Genomic DNA, 24,926 nt, shown 5'->3' with positions numbered 1-24,926 from the left:
TAGCGATCCAGCCACGGGCACACCCATCTGGTCCGTCAAGAGACACTCTCATTTCATCTGTCCATAAAACCTTTGAAAAATCTGTTTTGACATTTCAACTTATGAGTCTTGTTAAGTGGTGGTCATGTTTCAGTCTTTCTTACCTGGGCCGTGTCTCTGAGCACTGAACACCTTGTACTTCTGGACACTCCAGGTAGGTTGCATTTCTGGAATATGGCAGCAGTGGAGGCTACTGGGTTCCTGGTAACTTCATGTTTAATTATTCTCAAGTCTCTCTTTTCGAACAAAACAAGAGATTAAAAACTGTCAGCTGCTGTGAAGGACATTTTCACTATTTCACAGACAAGCATTTTGACATTTATTAAATATGACATTTTGTATAGACAATTCAAGAAACTAATTGGCAGACTAATGACGAAAATAATTGTTTGCGGCTCTAATATATTGTACCTTAGAAATGTTGGCAGCATAGGTAATGATTCGGGCAAGAAACCTTTGTTTATTTTAACAGTGAATTGCAATACAGCTTAAAATTTACAAAACCGCAACCAAGTTTAAACAAGTGGTCACTTGCAGAAGTGGTTTAAAGTTAGCAAAATTATGCACACAGACAAGGGTAATGGCAACACTGTAAACATCAAACAAGGTTCAAGGTATTAGTGGTGTATCACTAACAATTGATTAAAAAGAAAAAAATAGTGTTCATGTCAACTTGGAAATCATAGAACAAACTTGCATCTAGTGTTGACAGGATAAGAGCATGGTGCTGAGATAACCTGAGATAGTCTCATGACCCTACACATATTTAAAAATACACCAAATCATTCTTTTTTAAACTTGGTTCAGTGTAGAAAAATAGAAAAAAATAAAGTACATTAAACTGTCAAACATGTACAGGTGAAAATTTTTTTTTATCAAATATGTATTGAATATGTGGTTTGAAAAAAAAACAAAAAAAAACAAGGCACATCAGCAGTATCTTCTGTACACCAGATTTGGCTCATATACCGTATTATAAAATGTAGGTTATTTTTCTATTTGCGATTTGTAAATTTAATGGCGCAGTCACCCCTGCAGTTTACATGTAGAAAAAAAAGATGCATTATCATGACTCCAAAAGAGAGGACAGACCTTTAAATTTGAGTCACTGATTCTACAATTTTTATTGAAAAAAATAAAAATCCCAAAATATATCACAGTCAATGTAAAAGGCACTTGTGCAAAAATTAAAATATGTGCAAAAATGTAAATGGAGAATATAGTTTTAAATCATATCGATTCACTTCCCTGGAATAAAACAAAAATAAAAGTATTTCCAATAGCTCACTTGGTGTGGCATGAGGCTCTGAAATCCAATTAAAGGAAAGAGTGAAAAAGAAGCCAGCCAAGTGAGCTGACAATAGCACCCTACAGAAATCTAAACCCGCTGCTCGATGTGTGTCTGACTCTGATGCAACTTTGTCCTCGCAGCAGTCAGTACACAGCTTTAAAAAATAACTAAAACACCCTGGCACTTGATGCTCCGGCACAGGCTTTGGGACGTGTAACCCCTGGCAACACATGGCATGTCTGGGGTCTGGGGACATCTTCATGGCAACGTCACTGCATCCCAGGGATTTCCTCAGAGGCAGTTCACTACTGCAGTTTTTTTGTTCCTCCACAGGGCCGGGACAGGCCCTCTGTAGTCGCCATGTGTCGAGCATCACTGTGGTTCTGCTGTGCGATTGGCCAAAGCAAAGTTCTGCTGTAGCACCACCAGAGAGCTGCGGAGCTGTGAGGAGAAGAAGAACTGACTCAGCAGCTAGAACACCTGCTTTAGGTTTTAAAAGTTGAGTTACAAGACAGCTATGAATTTATATTATGGGCTTCTGGTTGTAAAATAGAAAGAAATGACAGCTGCAGGTCTCTGCTTTCTGACTAAAAGATAACGTGTAAAAAGGCTATAATGAATTGCTCTACTTTGCACAAAGCAATGCAGAATCTTCACAATAATGGCCACATTGGAGCTACAATAATACTTTTAATTTATGTAGCGCATTCCCAGCTCGTCCTACCTGTTCTAAAAGGTTGATGGAGTCCTGCAGTACAGTTTTTAACAGCTGTGCATCCTCTCTAAACCCTGGTCTCTGTTTGGGTCCATATTCAGAGGCCAAGCTGCCAAACAACAGAAAGAAAGTTATTATTCTTATGTGCAAAATACCATATTCACATTTGCTACATAAAAAAGGCAGCAGAAGACAAAAACAGAGGCAGAAACTAAGTGAAGGACATGTAAGAAGAGGGCTAGAGTTGAGGAGCACAGATGCAATGCACAATGTCACTTACATAACCACAGTTACTAAGGCAGACTGAGTCATTAAAACAACCAGCTCTCTTTATGTGGGCTGCTTATATGCCACTTAAAAAAGAAAAAGGAAGACTAACCCCTTCCCCCTCTCCACCCACACCAACACTTTTGCTTCCTGAATGATCGTGGAAACTACTGATGAAGTTACTGTCTATGACAGCTGATGAATCAAGGGGGAAAATACAAAGAAAAATGCATATTGCAAAGGAACAGAAAGTTATCCGACCTGGCCTCACTCTGCTCCTTCAACCGATACTTTGTGCTCAGGTACATGCGATGGACTATATCCTCCATGGCCCACAACTTGAAAAACAGACCCAGATTCATCACCGTCAGAATCAGCAAACTGAAAGAGACAAAAAGCACTACGTTTATTTTGACCAGTGGTGCACACAGTGACACAAGAGAGACAAACAGTTGAAAGGGAGCAGAAATGACCACACACAGCAGTCATCTTTACAATCAAGGCAGTTTGGACAAAACAAAATACAGACACAATTTGCATTCTTCATACACAATATAAACCACATTGTTTTACAGGAGTGTTTCTGGGTTGTTAACTTACATCACACTCATCCCAGCCACTATTGTCGTGGTGTTCCATCTGTGCGGGCCGTTCATTTCTATGGGGCCTGAAACACAGCAGGACAGATCATTAAATTATAGATTTAAAAAAAACCTGTGGCTGGTTAAAAAAAAAAAAAAAAAACCTGGGTTGCAGTCAATGTGAAGTTTTACACTGTTTTGCAACATTTGCTAGATATTTCCTCCCAATGACGTGCAACATTTTGCAACGGCCTGAGATATAAATGCTGCTGTTTTGTGGGTTTGTCAAGGGTGCAACCCAATGAGACAGTAACATAATTCCACTCATCTATATAGCAGTGGCTGTTGTCTGGCATGCAGTTTGCACAACAGGCATTAGTTTTTAAGGCTTTATCCATGCTTCTGTCTCAATTGCTGCAGCAGCAAGAAATTCTCAGAGTGCAGAACAATTGGATGTTTGATACACTACAGTCTCCATTTAAATGTTTTGGTCGTTTTTGAAAGGGCTGAAGGCCGCACACATGTAGTTTACTTCAGTCAGATTAAGGAAATGTGTAATAAGGTTTAAAATGTACATGCTTGCTCTAAATACTTAAGTTATTTTGAAAAAAAAAGTTAAATTGTTCACAACCATGCAGCCTTAAAAATATATAGTTTGTAATTTTAGTTCAAAATTTGCATACAGAAGTTAAATGACAAGTTCGATACACTCTAATCTGTTCATTAAATACGAAGATGTTGCCAGGAGTCACTTCATTTAGCTTAGCATAAAGACTGGAGGGAAATGGGGGGGAAATGGCTAGTCTGGCTGTGTTCGAAGGTAACAAAATCTGCATACCAGCACCACAAAATTTTGCTAACACTATGTCTTTATTTTCTGTACTAAGTATTAAAAACAACACGTTATAGTTTTAGTCCTGGACTATTTCTTGGCTGGGCACAATGACTTCCTGGCAACTCCAGAAAGTCGATACTAACCTGGCTGTAGCTTTACATTTAACCGACAGACCACAAATCTATTCCTTCCTTTAAAGCCATTATATACAGTATAACGTCATGTACCCATGTTGCCATCTCTGTGCTGTTCGAGGTCCTGCCCGTACTGATTGTTGGGCTTCATGTGCTCTGGCAGAGTCCGGCTATAAGTCCGCCTCCTCCTCCGAAGCCCACCCATCTTCCCAGAGTCTCCACCTGCTTGATTCATCTCTGCTTCCTCCTCCAGCAGTTCTGCCTCTGTACAGAATCATCACAGGGCCACAAAGAGTCATATATGGGGCAGAATGAGAGGGGTTAAGACAGTAAAAACACCATGTCCTGAAAGTGTCTGTGTATTTAGACACTAATTGATTCCAGTACTACATTAAGTTTTACAGCGGAAAAAACTAAACTAAAGAAAAAGAAAATTTACATTATGGTTTCCTGCTCAAGCTCAGTGCACTTTATTCTGGTATTGATGTTCTTATTTCATATATTTTGTTATCATTACTTTTTCATCATTATTATTATCTAGTCAATATTTTCTGTATGTTAATTTTATGTTTGTAATATTGTGAAATTGCAAAAAAAAAGAAAAATGAGGTGGAGGCTTCAAATAAGCCCATTGGGTTTTCTGCCCTTTCCATGTACTGTACACTATGTTATGTTTGTTTTATTGGTCATATTTGACATTTTAAATTGTGCAAAATAGAAAATAAACTAAAACTAAACATAAAAGGCTGATAACTGATGCAGGCCAGATTGTTCGTTTTAGTCCCATTCTACTTCCTTGCAAATGCAGCTGTGAAATGATTCACTGATGTAGAGCCTGATGTGTGTTGGAGGAAACCGTTCCCATTAGTTAAAAAAATAAATAAAAAAACCACAAGCTAAGGAAAGATAACAGGGAGGTGCTCTTTTCTGCCTCCAAACTGTGAGAACACAGCTTTCTTCTTACCCAGCTGTCTGAAATAATCTTCTATGCCGCTCCAGGAGTTTTTGGTGATGAAGGACTTGACCAGGCCCCATGGCTGCTTCTTGTATTTCACATCGGTATAGACCCTGGCAGCACAAAAAGAGATTTTTAATGGCAGTCACTTAATATTTGTGTTATATGTCAAACTGATATAATTGTAATATCTTACTTTAGTCGACACTTCCGCTTCGAGTTACCTATAATGTAGTAACGGTTTTGAGTGTAGAAGTAATCGTGATAGGGAACGTCGTGAGTGTACACCTCGGAGTCCAAGAGGTAATACTGACCATCTCTGGATTCTTTGTACAGTATCTGTGACACAAATTAAGAGTACAAATGCACAGTAATGCATCCATTCACACACACATTAACGCATATACACACACACAGTAACACACACACACACAGTAACACACACAGTAACACACACACACACACCTGGTTCTCTGTAGCAGTGGAGAACTTGCCAACCAGAGGGTTGCTGATGGAAATCGTGTAGTTCAGACTCCTCTTCATGTTTCCCACATCGTCTTTTTGCCAAGCAGTAAAGCTGGCCTCTGATAATACAAAGGACAACTTGAATATTTCACGTGAAAGCTTTTATTAGATATAACTGGTGGATAAATAAGTTCAGGAATGACTGTACATCATTTTATTAATTTATTTTATCAGGGATCATACAGATAAACATTGTTACAAACAGATAAGAGGCAACAGATGAAGGTTTATTACTTACTGGTTGTCTTCCTGATGTTCATGAACCTGCGGATGAAGCTGGAGTCGGTGAAGAGCAGCTCAAACATCTTGCTGGCGCTGATGTGGAACACCTTGTTTAGATAAAGTCGACCATGCACCTGGGACAAACCCACTCGCTCCTCCACTGATGAAGCAATAGGTTTCGACATACAGTACAGGCCAAAAGTTTGGACACACCTTCTCATTCAATGTGTTTCTTTATTTTCATGACTATTTACATAGTAGATTCTCACTGAAGGCATCAAAACTATGAATGAACACATATGGAATTATGTACTTAACAAAAAAGTGTGAAATAACTTAAGTCTTATATTTTAGATTCCTCAGAGTAGCCACCCTTTTTACTTTTTTTGATAGAGCTGCAAACCCTTGGTGTTCTCTCAATGAGCTTCATGAGGTAGTCACCTGAAATGGTTTTCACTTCACAGGTGTGCTTTGTCAGGGTTAATTAGTGGAAATTTTTCCCTTATTAATAAAAAAGCAAAGGGTGGCTACTTTAAAGAATCTAAAATATAAGACATGTTTTCAGTTATTTCACACTTTAAGTACATAATTCCATGTGTTCATTCATAGTTTTGATGCCTTCAGTGAGAATCTACAATGTAAATAGTTATGAAAATAAAAGGAAACGCATTTGAATGAGAAGGTGTGTCCAAACTTTTGGCCTGTACTGTAGATAAAGGAAAATGTTAAACCACAAAAATACAAAACATAAGCTCAAGCATCCTCCAGTGCCTCCTGACTTACTGTCCTCGATGCCTTCTGAACCGCTCTCCTCAGACATGTTGTTCTTGTTGGCGTTCAGGTCAAGAGAAAGCGAAGAGTGCTTAGAAACCCGTTCTGGGGCAAGGCGGTCCAGCGAGGGAGCAGGGCTGCGCTGCTGAGACGGGGTGCTGCGAGAGTCTTCCTGCTGGAGGGCGAGACAAAAAAATGAGGTGTGAAAAGATCCAGATATGCACAGATCACACAATAAAGGAAAACATTTTAATACCGCGTTAGGAGAGTTGTGTGAGCCGAAAGGGGAAGGCAAGTCCTCCCCTTGAGGAGTGGAGGTCTCTAAAGGCCCATGCTCCATCCCAGGGAGGCGAAGGGAAGGAGAGCGCTCAAGCCTCCATAGACCCTCATCGCCACCAGGCCTCGCTGTCAGGCTGCGGACAGACAGACAGTCAGGTGGGATCAAATTACAGCACATTTTGTTTGCATATACGAGGAGGGACATGCAGGTAGGAGTGGGCTTACCTGGTCTGCATGCTTGGTTCTGCTGGTAACTGTAAGCTCTCCATGTCTTCATGGCTCAGGCCCAGGTCATGACCATAATGCTGTTTAATTATCTGCCACAACTCCGAGCTGGTCAGAGGCTGAAAGTGGGAATAAAAAGAGGTCACAAAGACATGGCAACATTGACAACCGTAGCGTTTTTTGGCAAAGGCGAAGAAACATTTAAAAATTTAAATCCTCTGCGCCGCAAAGCAGTTTTCTATTATCTATCATTTCACTGTGTGGAGAAGGTGCCGTGCACAAAACCTGTGTAAGAAGGGGAAAGGGGGGTGGGGGGACTGAAACAGAATTTGAGAACTAAAAGTAGGCTAGATAGAACTTCACGAAAGCAATCCAACATATATATATGTGTGTGTGTGTGTGTGTGTGTGTGTGTGTGTGTGTGTGTGTGTGTGTGTGTGTGTGTGTGTAGATAATTAGCTCCACGCAGTTCATTATAGTCTTATATTTGGAATATCCAAGTTACTCTCAGGGGTATCCAGTTTGGGACGTCGCATAGCATTACTGTATGTGCTAGGGTACATTTTCAAATAATTTATATACAAGTGGACACCTGATTATTACCCCCATGTTGATTTAAATTTACCCAAAACATGCTTTTAGGGATACTGTAGTCAAATATAGTGATTGTGAGGTCATAATGCAGCAACAAAAGTAATCTGTATTTTCTGTCTTTAAAAAACTACTAAATCGATTAAAGGTTAAGGCTGGTGATAGTCTAGACTGGGTAAACCCAGCCCGATCTGCCAGTGATTTGATTTCGCACTGCAGCTCAGGCTGGAAACCTGTACGTTTATCCATCTTCTCCGTTACAATTTTGCGGTAACCAATCACAAACTGACTTATCCACCTGGCGCGCTATTGCCGGGTTTAACAGTTCTCTTAATACATCCATGGGTTTAACACGACGGCGATAGAGAAGCGACCAAGCAGCTTCTTGTGCCACCGAAGCGCAGCAACCTGTTGATGCCGCTGTCGCTGCTACGTCACCCGGATCGTTTGTCTGATCGGTTGAAGGACTATCCAATTTGCGTACAGAGTCATTTGAACTACGCCCGTTGATCACGCCTCTTGTGCAGTAGAAAATACAGAGCAGACTCCCCAGACTAATGTTCAATCTCAAAAGATTGAGCTTGGTCTGGTGATAGCCAGACTATAGTGATAGTCTGTATTTTTTAAATCAATAAATCCCATTTAAAACCCAAACCATAGCCTGATAAATCTTCCTCCAAACACACATCAATGAGCAGCATGTTGTTAGGAAGTGATTATCTAAGTAGTACACAGGTCATACTGTACATACTACAGGTAGCTACAGTGCATGTAAATACGTAAGTCAAGGTGCATTCATTTACTAAAAGTTGTTTTAAGATGGTCTTGAAAAATTTAAAAAATTAATTATTTTCCCAGGCCGCCAACACACATCCGCATGTTAAAGATTTACGTTTTCAGTAGAAATAAATGGGCTTAGGAATGTTGGAAAGGGCTCGAAGGTAGTCTCACCCAGGGTGTAATTCAATGTAGAACCGCCACTGGTCGACAGCAAAGGCTTGTTAGGAAACTATCTCCTGTAGAGAAGCTCCTTCTACAGGAGCAACTCTGCTTTGACACATAGAAACCATAGAAACTCATGTTGACTCAGAGTTTGAAGTAGTTGCAGGTAACCTCAAACATTTAGCCTCCATGCAGTATTATTTACAGTCTTATCTCCATGGGTGACAAACCTATAAACCTTATATTCTCTATCGACCGCTGGGATAGTCATCTTATATTTTTGTGTTGACAACCAGCAGAAGGTCAATCTTAGAAAATTACAAAAACAAGATGTGCGTTTCCATATGGCGGAGATAACGTATAGTCTGTATTATTGTAGGCTTGTTTATGCCGACGGGAAATTAACGTGTTTTGCCATATGGAAGCACATATGGTTTAGCGCATCTAAAAACGAGAGAAAGTTTAAGATCCATTCACACGTTTTTTTTTTTTTTTTTAAACTTACGTGTCAGAGGACATTTCTCCGCAGCTGTGAGCTTGAACTGGCTGTTAGACGGTGATCCGTAACCTGGACGCACATTCAGGAAGTCCTGGTAGATTTGAGCGAGTTCAGGGGCGTAAAGACGCGCCGCCCAGATTTAAACCGTGATAAAGGTAAATAAAAGCTCGTTGTAGCAGTCGAAAGTCCTTGTCCATTGACGTTTCATACGGCCAGACAAACTCCTTTGTTATGAGGTGATTCCGTTAATAGTTTCAGCTTCGAGTCAGCTCGTAGAATGTAAATCAGCTGTCACGGCCACGACTGTGTTAACAAACCGTCTGACGCGCCAGAGGTCAATGAACTCTTTACAGTGATGTTTTTATAACAGGCCTACAGGTGTTTGTGCTCCAGATCCCAGCAGACTCTCACCCCCCGCGGGTAGGCTGCCATACACATCATTTACTGTACACATCAACTTGCCCATTTAACTCATTGTTAAAGTTGTAATCTTCAACATTTTCATGAAATCAAACCCCGTTTTTGATACTATATTTTGTCGCAATGGTGTCATGTGATTACCTCTCTAAGTCGTAGTTTTCATTCTTAGTGACAGAGTCCACCCTTCCCAGACTGGAATGCAATTCAACTGCCCATGGTGCTTTAAATTGCATGAGACGTTTTCAGCAATTGCACTTTAACAGAGGCTTCAAAACTGTTTTAACTTCAACTCCTGTACAACATCTCACAGGCACTTATTTTTTAAATACATTTCAACCTGTATACAGTGTTTGCCTGTATACAGTGTTTGCGCCTGCAATTTTTAAATTAGACTTTTCTAGTTTATTATGCTCACTTTTACAGAGCAAAGTGTTGGGTGAACACACAACAAGGTGGCTGAGCTGTAGTGGGTTTACTTTTAAACTCCTTACATGCATCTGGGCAAATTATTTCAAAACACAGCACCTCAGTAGTGGAACAATTAACAAACGAGTGTGTCTGTTTGACTCTTGCGGAGGTATCTTCATGGTTGAATGCATTTATTGTAAGACGCTTTGGATAAAAGCGTCCGCTAAAGATATGTAATGTAATATAATGCAAACTCTGCTGTGCTGATGTGTGCAGATCTTTAGCCTGCATGCAATAGCAGAGTGCACTAATAACTTCATAGAAAGACAGGGCACTATGTGTACTCTGGACCGCTCAGATAAGTCCTGCAAAATGGGGCAAAGTCTGGTGCTCTGGGAGGCATTTAGTCACAGCTGGAAAGTAATTGTACAAGTGTGTCTGTGTGTTGACAGTGTTTGTGATACAAATGACTAGGTATGAAACTGGGGCTATTGTTGGATCTGCATGAGCAGCTGTTACTCCCTCCACACGGAGTTTGAACATTGTACTGATGAGCGTCTGTATTAGGAGACTGTAGAAGGTAACAGCAGATAAGTGGAGGAGGGCCATACCTTGTCCAACAGTGTGTTTTGCCACATGCGGAAAACACCTTGGTAACTTTTCTCTCTTGCCGAGAAGGAAGTGAAGAAGAACTGCAGGTGAAGATATAAAGAGAGATATACAGTAATTGATTATGTGTTAATTGAATGTAAAATAAACTCTGCTCTCTTCTAACACATTTTACCTTATCAGTGCTCGTGCAGACCTGGATGGCATTGGGAATCAGACGAGCCGTTTTCTCTCTGGTCATAGTTATGAGGTCTTTAAGAGTCAGTGTAATCTATAAAAAATAAAAATAAAAATAAAAAAAAGGTGAAAGGTTACAGTAGTTAATGCGCACATGCTTATCAAAAAAGATCCACCTATGGCAAGCCTCCCCTCAGGAGTTATTTTTGTGATGACATCTTATGACTTTTAGCAACTCCCAAGAGGCGTGAACTTACTGCTCATAGCAGCATTGTTGCATTATCATACGGTCGACTGGCGCTGCTGTAAGTGTTGCAATTATTGTGTCTTCCTTGTTATTTTTAGGGTTGTGGCTTGGCTGTTTTTCATATGTTGCCCATGATTGCAAAGTTGAATATCTTGCCATTTGTATTTTAGGAACTGACACCAAAATCTGATATTTATGGTTTTTATTTTGTATTGCTGAAAACATTTACATTTAGATTTCTCTGTATTTTCTATCATCACCATTGTAGTTATAACAAAAAACACAACAAATCAACAAAAAGGGGCTCTGAAATGCAAGTTCTTTTACAACTGTTTACATTTAATCTATGCTTTAGGGTGGATTTTTCCCTTTAAAATTCTGCACACTGTTTAGACTAAGGTATTTTTCTACTACAAACGAGCAAAGCGTGAGCAGTGTGAAATAGTTAATCAATTACTAAAGTAAATAGAACCATCATTATTAGAGATGCACATTAAAAAGGTAAATAATGCAAAGTATTAGCTATATGAAATTATAATCTTGCACTATATTTTGTTGCTTTATCCACACAGGCTGTACATCCTCCTCCACTCTCTCATTACCTTCGTTCCTCGAAACACATTGCTGTAGAAACAGAGCCAGTTCTCTGTGAGGTAGAGGCGTCCCTGAAGGAGGATGTCCCGCTGGAGGGCACACGGGTAGTCTGAGGAAAAATATATTGCAGACAAACCATCCTTACAAATGAGTGTGCCTGAGGTGTTCTGTGACACTATATTTATAAAACAGGTCACTGTATTAAAATGTTGTGGGAACGACTGTGTGATTTACCTTCTTTCAGTTCATGTATAATTCAGTTTAGTTATCTAGATAAAACTGATCTTTTGTGATTAACAATTTTTTTTTTTTTAAACAAACACACAAAACATACAACTCGCAACATGAACACCTCCCCAACCCCCTTCGTCATCACCACCCACCCAGACAAAAATCAAGAAAAGATGACACAGTAGCCACAATATTCAAGACCATTCAACAAAATAGAAAATTAACCATATAAACATTATGTATAAATGACAACGCCATCATACACGTCTCTCCCCAGCACGAAGCTTCTTAGGAGCCCTCTAGAAAGCTCAGGTACTTTCCCCATTTTCTAGTATAGATATCCATTCTTGCAAACTGTTTAAATTACATTTTTTTTCAAACACCGCCACCCTAGCCATCTCACAAGCCCACTACTGGATTGACGGTACCCCTTCATTCTTCCATCCTTTTAAAATAATCTGTCTGGCTATCATTAAACTAGTCTGGACCCAGCTTCTTATGTGCTTATCCATCCCGCTTAGGATTGACCCATCTCCCAGAACAAATAATCTTGGGCTGAATGGAATCTCTAAAATACTTTTGAATTCATCTTAAATTCTAGTTGGTTCTAGTGGTTTCCAATGATGCTATCAGTGTCATGTTGAATTACAGTACATGGTCATGTGACTAAACATGATCAGAATCAGCTTTATTGGCCAGGTTTGCGCAAACAAACAAGGAATTTAACTCCGTTAATCTTTCTTGATCTATCTTGATCATTTACAATTTAATGTAACAGTGTAGCTATAAAACAGAGTCTTGGATTTGAATCACCCTGTAAGGATTTCTTTCAGTTTCGTCATTTGTTAGTCTAAATATTTTTTTCAGAGGCATTTCCACTTTACAAGGCATTAATAAATAAATAAAAAAAAATGTTAAAATGATACTGAATCTCAGCAAAGAATATCATCATCAACTCTAATATAAAACAATTTCTGTACAACAATATTTGGATCATGGATGAACACGATCATTATTATGAGAAGCAGTCTTTGTAACTCACCCACTATGAGTCTCTCTGACTCTGGCAGTTCTTTGAACAACTTCCTAAATTCATCCAACCTCTGTTTGTAGGTCGGCAGAGGAGCTTGAGGTGCCGCGAGACACTGTCCCTGAGGCTCGGAGCTCTGGTGGAGAAGATGGGAACATTACAGATACTGAGACATACATTTGTCTTTGTGTAAAGGAAATGAGAACAAATTATATGCGGTGTTTGATTCTGACCAGAGGTTAGAAGAGGTAGACAGACAAAATGAGATTGAGAAAGGAGTAACATCTCCTGTGAGTTTGAGCAGATGATAAACATCATTATTATTAGAATTAGCATTTTGGGCTTTGCATCAGAGAGGCAACAGCATCCCACTTGTGCGAGGTGAAGCATGGTGAAATGATGGTGTAGTCTGCAGGGACTTGGCTTGAAACTGGAGGTTAGTCAGTTCAAGTCATCGCACGGCCACCACCCATCATTCTGACATCTTTTCACATTGAAGCATGTATGCGGGGTGTGTGTATTGTGTGTGTGTGTGTGTGTGTGTGTGTGTGTGTGTGTGTGTGTGTGTGTGTGAGAGAGAGAGAGAGATAATCTGACCCACAAGAGTTCAATGTCACAATTTATTATAAAATGATACTACAAGTGCATGATTAAGTTAACTATATCAAGGTCTAAATGTCATATACAAGCAGCAGTAGCTTTATGTTAACCTGGACAGTGTTGTTTTTTTTACCTCTTCATCAGAGCTCCACCTGACAGATGTTGACTCATCTGTTACATCATCACTGCCCACTCCTGACCGGTTGGATACCTGGTCCATCTGCTCTGCTGCGCTGCTCAAATAAAAAAAATAAAAAAGATGTGCTTCTGTGCAACTTCTTTAACCCTGCAAATGCCAGTCTCCCCAGTGGTGTCATAAGGAGTGACTGGAGGGAACATGATCTAAATCTCATTGGTAAATGTCATGAAACAAAAGATATCCAGCAGCAGCACAGGGGAAGACATTATCACGGTCTGCAACAGAACTGGTTTGACTAGAAGGCTTAAGCTGAAGGAAGCGTAGTTAGGTCAATGAGCAGAACCCCTTATGCACTTGGGACTCTTTTGTTAAATGGAAAAGTATCGTTAAAATAATGGATTTATGTCATAATTTAGAAAAAGAAATCACAGCGACCCAATGCCACCGCATTATAAACTTCCAAACTCCTTAGGCTGTGTGACGTTAGATTGTGGCGGCCGATGGGAACTATCATAACTATCTAGTCAAGTCTTGTCAAACAAAACGGATTCAATGTTACTATCAGATCTACAAAGCCGACAGACGTGTCTAAATACTTGTGCACAGCGCCATGAAGACACAGGCAGGCGTGCTGAAACTAACATGTCACCACACGCTGGTTACCTGAAACTGAACTGTAGCTGACACTTACCTAGCACGGAGTGGACCCAGGATTTCTGTTCTGTTGTAGTGCGACCAAGTAAAAAAAAAAAAAAAAGTTCTTTTTTTAAAAAGGCAAGAACTCGGCAGTTTGTCCCACAGAGCTCTGAAGCTCTGTTGATGAGTTTAATGTTGTGCTCGTGCGTCTTGTTGCAGGTGCATCTCATCCGGCCAGAGCAACATACCTTTAGGGAGTTGTCATCTTATCGGTGACGCTCATTGGTCTTCACAGAACTAGTTAATGGCTCCAAAATGACCTCTCCCTTCATTTAATTAGGAGTTAATTCCACTTACAGCCAAGTACTTTTGTATCCCAAGTATTCAGGTGAGCAAGCTACTCCAGTATGAAGTAAAAGTTTGTCATTTTAACCATTTACACAATTTCTCAACAGTTCATCCCATTAATTGCAATCACCAAGTTAAGCTCCGACCTTTATAAAAAAAAAAAACTTCAATAACAAAGCATCCTAAGGACAGGGTGCAGGAGAGAATGAGTGACATGCAGAGAGACCAGTTCAGCAGCTCTTACAGCATCATCAGAAACTATGACGTCAAACAGACAAACAAACACAATGTTGTTCTTTTTCCCCATGTTTTAATTCTTTGGGAGTAACATGATGAACGTATTGGACAGCAGAGCGTCGACTCTTTACACATTCACACAGCAAAGTACATGACACTGCACGGTGGGAAACACAACCATAAAAACAAAAAGAAAAGAACGACAAAGGCTTCACATCAAAATGCTGGCAATAAATACGCTGATCTTATTAAATTTATATTCAATACTCTTCTGTACAGATGGTCTATGAATTACAATACATCAACCGAACAATCCTCTTCAGGAAGAGCAACACGGATACACAAAGAAATCATGTAAACAGAGAAAGGAAGAAATGGGTGGAAGAGATCCCTCTTTCGTACACACATTAAATCCACACACACACACACACACACACACACACACACACACACACACACACACACACACACACCAATGTTCAACGACCATGCAGAGGATCCAGAGTCGCCGATATGGAGGCAACAAAAATAAATGAATACAGTACATCTTTCTCTTTTCCCTCCACATGAAATTGCGCAAACACACACTCACACAATCACTCACAAAAGGAGCACAGGGGAGCACGCGGGTTCTGGGGATACAAGGAGGTGGAATGTGATTCTGCAGTGGAGGGGTCAGATGAAAACTGCAAACGTGAGAGGTGGGAGCCTATTCTTCCAATGTACGGAAGGCGTTCTGCATGTCCTCCACCAGCTGAGCGTATTCAGCCTTGATCTTAGCCTCGCCTTCCTTCACCGGGTCCTGTGCCAACAAAGAAATACAGTCTTACAACGTGAACAGAAAACAGGAGGCCTAGGCAGACGCTGTGCTTTGTATGTGGTGCTTAAGCTATGGCCGTCATCCTCACTGTGTCCTCCAGAGGTCATTCCAAAAATAGCTCTTTTAAATACGCAGCCCCTTTTTCTGCTGGAACAATGTATAGACTTTCTGACAAAATTGTCAGAGCTTTTGGTTGATAAAATGTATTGTTTATTCATCTCAACTGGATATAGTCTATACTCTGTCTGTTTATGCTGTTTGCATTATTGTTGTAACAATGTTTTCATGCTACCCCTTTCCAGGTCTGAAACATGACAAAAGAAAACCCGATGGGTGGGGGTCCTTGTATCAGGTATAGTTAGAGCAATTCAACTTTCCACTTTCTTATTGTGATTGTCTCAACTCTTAAATGCCCTCAGTGTATTGCAGCAAACAATATGTCAACAAGCTCAACATAATCCTGAATCAGCAAAGAGACTCTTCATCTGATGTAAAGGCAGACTTCCTGCCACACATTACAAACAAAGAATACTGCATTGTTGATAACGCAAAAGTAAAATCAAAAACCGCTGATCAAAGGACTTTGATTCTCCACCTTTTTACCTAGAATTTTGAATGCTTTATATAAAAAGTATTTTTCCCGTTCTTTTGATTGTGAGTCTTTGAGCTTGAAACTATTCCATAGAAATAAAAGAAATAAAGCAACAAGTGAAAAGTCTAACAAATGAGATATGTTTTTGTTTGCTCGTCTGCACACACACACACACACACACACACACACACACACACACACACACACACACACACACACACACACACACACACACACACACACACACACACACACACACACACACACACACACACACCTTGAATTTCATTGAGCTGATCCTGTAAAGGATTTCTCCCATGTGCTCCTTGATCATGGACCAAGTGATCTTGTTGTCGCTTTGAGCTGTGGTCTCCACTGCGTGCCTTGCCATGTCGTAGAAAGAGATCATGTTGGAGAGGATGCCCACTGTCTTATAGAAGGGACAGAACCTGAGGAGATGGACACGAGAAAAAGTACGATCAATAAGTTATCAGTGAGATTTACATGCACAGAAAACATGAAACAGTGGAGTTTCACCTCACTTTCTCTCCAGGGTGTCCAACATCTATTTGAACTCACTGATTAAAGTGAGTGGGGGTATGATACGTTGGGTATGACATTACCTGTCATAAGGCGTGTAACCGTTCTGCTGCAGGAAGTCGTCTTTGATCAGTTTGGCCACCTCCAGGGTGATTTTATCTGTTTCTGCCAGTGATGCCTGTTAAAAAAAGAATTTAAATAAAAAAATGCATTGAAGCAAGCAGATATGGAATAAATATGTATGCATGTCTTTCAATGCAAGTCTGACTTTGAAGTAGAGGATGGATACCCGAACCGAGCCCGGCGGTACCCAACGGGCTGGGCCAGGTTCAGACAGATATTTAGAAATTATGTTCGGGTAAGGCTCATCCACATCAGCACGATAAGGCATTGAACATTTTAAATTTAAAACAGCTTATTATGTAGGAGCGCGCCTGTGTTAATGTGCACTTGTTGGCCTGTGTGCGCTGATGCGCTCATCTGTTGACATTTCCGAATGCCTTCCTACAGTTGCTTAATAAAAGCGGGCTTTCCACACAAACAAACATGTCATCAGTATGACAAAAAAAATGAGATTTTAACTGTGTCGGGCTCGGGTCGGGCTCAGACATAAATATCTTAATTCCTGTCCTGACAGAAAAATGCAGCCCGATCCACACTCTACTTTGAAGCTACATACAGGGAAAGGAGAGTTCATCCAAAGATCAAACCACTGCTGGCGACTTTATGCTGAATTACCTTTCCGACGAGCTGCACAATCTCAGCCAGGTCCTCCTCCTCCTGCAGGATCTCCTTGGCCTTGGTACGTAGGGGCACAAACTCGGGGAAGTGTTTGTCGTAATACTCATCAAGAGCACGAGTGTATTTGCTGTAGCTGATCAGCCAGTTCACTGAAGGAAAGTGCTTCCTCTGAGCCAGCTTCTTATCCAGACCCCAGAACACCTGAGAGAGGAAACAACCACAGCATAATAAAATAAAGAACTGAGCACCTTTAACAAACAAAGCTTAATCGGAGTGGCACTGGGAGCTGAATTTGATCATTTACCTGTACAATACCAAGGGTGGCTGAAGTGACAGGGTCAGAGAAGTCACCACCAGGAGGCGATACACTGAAAAAGGAACAAACCTTTTAATTTAACAAGATGTGCAGAGTAATGTCTCCATCTAGTGGAATAAAGCTGTACTCACGCTCCTACAATACTGACGCTGCCCTCCCTCTCGGGGTTGCCCAGACACTTCACCCTTCCAGCACGCTCATAGAAGGAGGCAAGACGGGCGCCCAGGTAGGCAGGATAACCACTGTCTGTGGGCAGATACAGAAAATACTTTTTGTACACAGGTGACAGGCTATATGCTTTCTACTAGGTAAACAGGACTACACAAAAGATAAGGTAAGAGTTGAACGACACTAGCTCCAACTACTGTAGAGTGGAATTAAAGCATTAGAAATGTAAAACAACTCGGGCGCCCGTATAGCTCAGTTGGTAGAGCGGGCGCTAGGGCTGGGCGATATGGAGAAAATCAGATATCGCGATATTCTTGTCCTAATACCTCAAGGTCGATATTGTGGCGATATTATAGGGTTGACAATTGGTGCTCTAACAAAATATCTTCACAATGAGATTTAAGGTAAATAATCTTCAGTAATGTAGATATAATGACTAAGTGGGTAAAGGTAAAACTAACAGAAAAGCTAGAACAGTCTAGTAACACAGAAAAGTACATCAATTTATTGTAATGCAGCCTTTAAAACCAGGAAAAGACAACACTTAAGCCATTTACGATATTACAATTTCCAAAATCTAAGACAATATCTAGTCTCATATCACGATATCAATATAATATCGATATATTGCCCAGCCCTAGCGGGCGCCCATATATAGAGGTTTAATCCTCGACGCGGCCCTTTGCCGCATGTCATTCCCCCCGCTCTCTCCCCTTTCCTGTTTTCAGCTGTTCTGTCAATAAAGGCCTAAAAATGCCCAAAAAATAATCTTAAAAAAAAAAAAAAAAAATGTAAACGACACATGCCAGGTGGTGTATTTAGCTTAAAGATTGTCTTCACATTTGAGCACCAATTCACTTACTTTATTTTTATGATTTAGAAGAAGGCAAAAGCATCAATGACCCTGACTATTAAATTAAGATGTAATTTTAACCTCAGACAGAGTATTGTGCTTTTTAGTATACATTTTATATATATCTATGGTTTAGTCTATAAATTTCTCACTAAATTTACGAAAAATATCCATCACAAGTTCCCAGAGAAGTATCTCCAGAAGACGCCAAACTTACCAGCAGGCATCTCCGCCAAACGGCCAGAAATCTCCCTGAGAGCCTCGGCCCAACGGGAGGTTGAGTCGGCCATCATGCTCACGTTGTATCCCATGTCTCTGAAGTACTCAGACAGCGTGATTCCTGCCGAAACAAACTGAGTAAGTAGGCATTCATCGTGTGTGGTAATCAACATGCAAGCTAGTCTATATCCACGACGTTCAACATTTTTGCCAATTAACCAGAGCACGTTTTTCTCCCATCCCGGAATGCTATGTGGACTCGCCAGATAATGCGTAATGCGAGACAACATTCAAGCACGATTGTGACTCTTTATTTTAACATAAGTGATCAAAGAGTATATACCTGTGTAAATGGAGGCTTCTCTGGCAGCTACAGGCATGTTGGAGGTGTTGGCCACCAGAGCTGTTCTCTTCATGATGCTCTCCGTCTTCCCGTCCACCTCCATGGTCAGCTGTTGATCAGACAACACTGTCAGTCACTCTGAACACCAGTCAAGTTAGGATACAACGCCACCGCTGTCTCTACCCACCTCGGGGAAGTCTCGCAGTACTTCTGACATCTCGTTACCACGCTCCCCGCAGCCTACGTAGACAATGACATCACTGTTGGAGTACTTGGACAGGGACTGAGAGATGACAGTCTTTCCACAGCCGAAGGCTCCTGGGATGGCAGTGGTTCCTCCCTGTACACATCTTCACAGAGAGAACAGAGGAGAGTACAGATGGGGGTCTCGAGTGAAAAGGTTACAACAACAAAAAAGGAGGACGTGAGACTTACGGGAAAAGGGCGTCCAGCACTCTCTGTCCTGTCAGCAGCGGGTGATTGGCCTGCAGCTTCTCTGTGACGGGTCGCACTTGTCGGACAGGCCACACCTGCACCATGGTGAACTTCTCCTTCACCCCCTCAAACTCCAGCTCCATCACCACGTCCTGACGCAGACACACACACACACACACACACACTATCAACACAAAGCAACATCTAACAGTCTGGACAGCTGTGGCTGGAGGTGTGGTGAACTCACGGAGACGTCGTAGTTTCCAGGTGGAGCCACGTATGTCACAGTGCCTCTGTTTCTGGGAGGCAGCATGATTTTGTGCTTGATAAGGGAGTTCTCGTACACCATGCCATAGATGTCTCCTCCTGTGATGTGACTGCCAACCTAACAGTGATTAAAAAAATAAAAATAAAAAAAAGGGAAGTTGACATACAACTGACCATTTAAACATGTCAAGCTGAAGGTTTGAAGTCTGCACAGACACACACCCGCAGGCTCTTGCCGGGAGAAAACTCCCACTTGAGGTCTCGGTTGAGGGCTCCGATGTTCACACCTCTGGGGATGTAGATGCTTTGTGTGATGTCATTGATGTCCTTTAGTGGTCGCTGGATACCATCAAAGATGGACCCCATGATTCCTGGACCCAACTCCACAGAGAGAGGTTTTCCTGTCCGCAGCACAGGATCTCCAACAGACACGCCGGCTGGATTCAAGCTCAGGAAAAACGTTTGGACGGGAATGTAGGACTATTTCTAATGTTAACTTTCACATATATACTACAATGCATTCAAGTGTGGGACGGCAACCTTAGTCAGTCTGAAAATTACTTTAAATCAGACCAGGTTACTATTTATTTGTTTATCTGTTCCCAGTTTGTGGGACAGAAAAATTGCTGACCTTATCTTAGGGTTATCATCATTTTTTATTTTATTTTTTTCCCCCCCTTTCTTCTTCCTTCTCACTTTAGAATAAAGATATTTGCTTCATTATATACTTCGGTTTTTAAAAAGAACCTTTGTTGTATTGCATTCAAAATATTGTCTATTAAATGTTCCTATTTTGTACTGTCTCATTCCTTAAAGAGCCGTTAGATATCAGTATATGAAACTTACATTTTCCTCTCGTGTCATTTTTGGCCCGTGACGGCTTAAAATAAAATGTTGACCTTTGGAACACTTATAGCAGCCATCCAATGTGACCAGATGTAAGCTGTGACATCAAGTAAAGGCAGGGAATGGTCAAAAGGATACATGTCTCCTCGTAGACCTGGATGGTGGCCATGTCTCCCTCCAGCCTGATAATCTCTCCCACCAGCTCACTGTGGCCGACACGAACCAGCTCATACATAGCTGCTCCTGCCATGGCCGTAGCTGTCACCACTATGCAAACAAACAAGTGTCAACAACCAGACTGAATAGAAGTTAAACAATCAAACCATGTGAAGCAAAAAAGCAGTAGCAGAACAAGTCTGTCCTTTTTTTCTTGCTGTCTCAGCTCAAATATTGTTGTAAAGATGAGCCTGTAGCTGTTTTAAAGGCTTCTGTAGTAATTATGTTCGGTTTATAAGAGAAAAGTGGAGAAAGAGCTTGATAGTGATGCGCTTGTGGTGGCCAACCTGGTCCAGAGACTCCATGAACGAATCCAAACTCGCTCTCCCTCTCCTCATCCCTGAGCTTGGGCAGCTTGGACATGTCCATCTTCACCGGTTATTAGTCTGACTGGAAGGAGAGCAGAGAGGGCAGGGATAATGTGAGGGAGACATCAGGCAACAGAGAAGGAAAGGGGAAAATTCAGGACTGGAGGAGACGCCATCCTCTCCTCTGTAGTGGTCACTTACAAAATAACCTCTGTCTACATTTTAATTATTGAGAAATTGTATTAGCAGTCATAAAGCAACTGTGAGTAAGAGTGCTTTGATTACTGCTGTTACAGTTAATTTCAACTAAGACCACACAGTGCTACCAATCGGTTTAAGAACTGAGCCAACTGGTTAATATGAAGAGAGTGAAATATAGATTTGGCCATATAGGATAATCGCTGTATGCAGCAGGGTCCATCCCATTTTCCAACTTTAAATCCTGATGCCAAATCAAAACATAAAACAGTTTGTTATTACATTTATGTAAAAGTAAAGTTCTTCATTCTACATCATTTTCGGCATGATGTTCAACATAAAATGGCTTTTTCACAACAGATTCAGAACACCAAACACATTTTTTTCATCATAAAAAGGCAGATAAATATTTGTGTGGCACCGTTCTGGGACTTTGGTAGTGGCACCTACCAACTTTTTATTTCTCAGCATTACGGTGCCTGATCTGGGCGAGCCCCCCTCATCTCCTTCTCCTGCTTGGCTACACTCGCTTCAGGTGCACTAGTACATTGTTAGGCTAACATTAGAGGGGAATGCCACAGAGCAGCATGTTCCTCGGTTTTTCCTTCACGTGCGTACAAACAGGCAGTACACGTATGTAATCATGCTCCTTTATACAGGCTGACAAACGTCTCCCAGGGATGCATCTTTGCATTCAATGTTTCTGTCTCATATTACTAATATGTCATTTTCACATCACATATCTGCTAGATACTCTCCTGACTCACTTTGGCTACACGCACGAGTAACACAAACACAAGCTGTCATCAGTCGTGACATAAACCCATCCCCGACTGCAGATGCTCTGCACACATCACAGAGAATCTGCAATACAATGTGGGCACCACACGCACACAGCAGATCCAGTCAACATGCTCATACTACTTATATTTGGTATTTCTCATTGTCTATCTGACAATCATATCACACATACAGTACTCTACAACCATGCCCTTTTCTTGTCCTTCCCACTGATGTACAGATCTTCCTGTTTACGCTAGGCTGCTTAACCCATCTGTGCAGGAAAATAGCAGCTCCACCAATGGGTCAATGCAGGAATTACAAGAATGACACCTAAAAAGGCTTCACTGTTCTTGTACAAATCAAACTAGATTTACATGTAAACCTTTTAAAAATCTGTTATGACCATATCACAATATTTGTTACAAGCCTATTTACAAGCAGTTAAGGCCACGTTATCTTGTAAAAGAAATCCTGGCTACAACAGACCTCGCACTTGATCATATGATCCTGGCACATGACTGGCTGGCCTCTCTGTATGAGTCTCTTTAAGGAAGTGGAAAACTAGAATGGTGCAAAACTGGGAAGTACAAATTATGACTGTGTGGACACACTGGATAAATTCTCCCCCTGACTACAGTCCTCCATAGAAAATAGACATGCTAAAGATAATCGTACCTTTTATTATTATACTGCTGACCATTAGATGTTATGTTGGCTAATTTGTGATGGATAGTGGACAGAGAAGAACGTTGGTAATGGTCAACTGTGAAACATAGCTTGTAACCCAGGCAGAGACAAGTTTACTGTACCTGTATTTTCTAAAGGAAAGCGGGTTAACAACACTGAGAAGATGCATGTATTGGTGTCTGCGCCACAATAAGCTCAGAAATGTTACATGTAAGTGAGATGACCACGCAAGACATCCTGACACACTGATGTTAATTGCAAACTCCTTAAATGCAGATAGCTGATCGCAGCTAAATTATATTGTTTTAATGGAGAACCACATGACAATAGTCAAGATAAAATGGCATAACAATGGCCTGGAGGCCAATAGGCTACATGGTATAACGTATATGCTTTGAAATTGGCCTCAATGCAGGCAGATAAATCATACCTGCATTGAGGTATGGCTGTCATTTCCACTCAATCCCACTTTGATTTAGCACTGAAAACAACGGCAGGTAGCTTCGGTTGTTATTCGGTGTTATGAAAACGATAGCAAGACTGCTCGGCCTGGCTGAAAATTGCTGGCTCTACCGTTTTGGCGCAACGGGTTATCTACATTACATTATCAACACACAGCAAAGCCAATGCCAGTATAATATCGAGAACACAGTTAAAGAAAAATATAATAGTTACCGTATGGTTGTTAAGTGGTGGTTTACTGTCTTTCCTCGAGAGAGAAACGATGGTTGCTGCGGTGCGTGACAGCAGGCAGAGATCAGCTGACTTCATTCACTCGCTGCTCGGTTTTACTGCTGGGCCCCTGCAACTGCCACCATTTTGGATCCGCCAAATTTGTATTCCTAGTATGGGGAAGGCATAACCATAGACAGTATATAAGAATGACCCACCTGCAAAAGTACGAATCCCACGATGGCCACGCCAAGACCCGCCCTACGAAGCAGCTCGATTGGTTGGGGTTAGGCATTTCACCTCGAGTGGTTAAGGTTAGGGTTAGGGGATTGGTCAGGGGATAGGACCTGTACGTGTAAGCATGGACGCCTGGCCAATAGTAGTGTGTGAACGCTATTGAAGGGCGGGTCTTGACGTGGCCATAGTGGGATTCGTAATATCGCGACCCACCCTACTCTCTCTCTCTCTGATTGGCTAGTACTCGTTGCCTGCTCTGGTTGGGTTGGTTAGATTTAGGCAAGAAAAGTGGGATTGGTTAGGATTAGTGTAAGAATGTCAAGGTAAGCCAATCAGAGGCAGAGAAAGGCAGAGTAGGGCGGGACATGCCTTTGCCATCCTATGGAAATAAATACTACCGCAAAGAGTTTATACATGGTGAACGTTGGTGATCATTCTCTCCAGATGAATTTTCGTCTACAGCATGCGCAAAAATAACATTTGAGTATATAAGTCAAAATACCATCAACTTATAAGACCATCATTAAAAGTGTATACACAAAAAATGATGTAGTTAGTGGTCCTGCTCTTTACATACAGTCTATGGGACCTGCTATAATATATATATAATATTTTTTAGACTGAACATACTTAATTTACATTCAGATATCAATACAGCATTTTTAATTCATTATTTCATTCATTTCAACTAATATTCTTATTTATACTTTTCTTACATTTTAACACACTTAATCATAGATCCTGATTGAGCTGTTGTTATAGTATACTCTGTTATATTGTATCGTACATATATTTTTTTATGTATTTCTTATTTCTATTTTTCTATATATTGTTGTTATATATTGTAGTATAATGTACATATTTCACATACATATTTCTTATTTCTATTTTTCTTCTAATTTATCTATATATTTCTATTAAAGAATGAGTGCAACTGTAACGTAACCCCCGGGGATAAATAAAGTACTGATTCTAATTCTGAGCGAGGAGCCTATCTCTTACGTGCAGAAGATCTTTACAGCAACGTTTGAGCCAAAATGGAGGCGTTATCACGAATTAGAATTAGAAATAAGTATCTCTCTCTCTCTCTCTCTCTCTCTCTCTCTCTCTCTCTCTCTCACACACATACACACACACA

General features: G+C 40.9%; 2 protein-coding genes across 3 annotated transcripts; both read right to left on the bottom strand.

The window, feature by feature from the left end:
• Positions 1-473: 473 nt before the first annotated feature.
• gramd1c (GRAM domain containing 1c) lies at positions 474-14,183 on the bottom strand. Of its 2 annotated transcripts, none has more exons than XM_039789584.1 (18): positions 14,018-14,183; positions 13,321-13,420; positions 12,600-12,723; positions 11,335-11,435; positions 10,484-10,579; positions 10,311-10,391; positions 6,840-6,958; positions 6,592-6,748; positions 6,348-6,507; positions 5,581-5,724; positions 5,283-5,401; positions 5,014-5,156; positions 4,827-4,930; positions 3,956-4,126; positions 2,913-2,979; positions 2,574-2,693; positions 2,055-2,154; positions 474-1,771 (listed from the first exon to the last, which is right to left on the bottom strand). In XM_039789584.1, exons 2-18 carry the CDS (start codon positions 13,405-13,407, stop codon positions 1,703-1,705), a joined length of 1,962 nt encoding a protein of 653 aa, XP_039645518.1. In that variant the 5' UTR covers positions 13,408-13,420; positions 14,018-14,183; the 3' UTR covers positions 474-1,702. The 2 variants fall into 2 exon arrangements, with proteins under 2 accessions (XP_039645518.1, XP_039645516.1); XM_039789582.1 differs by having other exon boundaries at positions 6,348-6,510; positions 14,018-14,182.
• A 417-nt stretch (positions 14,184-14,600) lies between these two features.
• Positions 14,601-23,707, bottom strand: atp6v1ab (ATPase H+ transporting V1 subunit Ab). Its single transcript, XM_039789585.1, has 15 exons — positions 23,555-23,707; positions 21,191-21,293; positions 20,826-20,954; positions 20,064-20,278; positions 19,822-19,959; positions 19,575-19,726; positions 19,327-19,489; positions 19,140-19,248; positions 18,795-18,917; positions 17,688-17,802; positions 17,545-17,608; positions 17,238-17,441; positions 16,583-16,677; positions 16,237-16,408; positions 14,601-15,349 (listed from the first exon to the last, which is right to left on the bottom strand). The coding sequence occupies exons 2-15, from the start codon at positions 21,270-21,272 to the stop codon at positions 15,257-15,259; spliced, it is 1,854 nt and encodes a 617-aa protein (XP_039645519.1). The 5' UTR covers positions 21,273-21,293; positions 23,555-23,707; the 3' UTR covers positions 14,601-15,256.
• Between the last annotated feature and the right edge of the window lie 1,219 nt (positions 23,708-24,926).

Source organism: Perca fluviatilis, chromosome 22 (genome assembly GCF_010015445.1).
Source record: "Perca fluviatilis chromosome 22, GENO_Pfluv_1.0, whole genome shotgun sequence".
NCBI classification, from domain to species: Eukaryota; Metazoa; Chordata; class Actinopteri; order Perciformes; family Percidae; genus Perca; species Perca fluviatilis.
Note: the sequence above shows the minus strand (reverse complement) of the source record. Positions and strands in the feature narration are given on the sequence as shown.

Bases quoted from the DNA above. Each gene is read 5' to 3' on its own strand.
- gramd1c (XM_039789582.1), bottom strand. From the start codon at position 13,407: ATGGACCAGGTATCCAACCGGTCAGGAGTGGGCAGTGATGATGTAACA. The intron at 10,580-11,334 runs GTAATGAGAGAG...TATTTTTTATAG, and splicing joins ATGTGTTTCGAGGAACGAAG to ATTACACTGACTCTTAAAGA. The intron at 2,980-3,955 runs GTACATGACGTT...GCTGTGTTTCAG, and splicing joins GCACAGAGATGGCAACATGG to GCCCCATAGAAATGAACGGC.
- atp6v1ab (XM_039789585.1), bottom strand. From the start codon at position 21,272: ATGGACATGTCCAAGCTGCCCAAGCTCAGGGATGAGGAGAGGGAGAGC. The intron at 20,955-21,190 runs GTTGGCCACCAC...TTGTTTGCATAG, and splicing joins TCATGGAGTCTCTGGACCAG to TGGTGACAGCTACGGCCATG. The intron at 19,960-20,063 runs GTGTGTGTCTGT...AATCACTGTTAG, and splicing joins CTCCCGGCAAGAGCCTGCGG to GTTGGCAGTCACATCACAGG.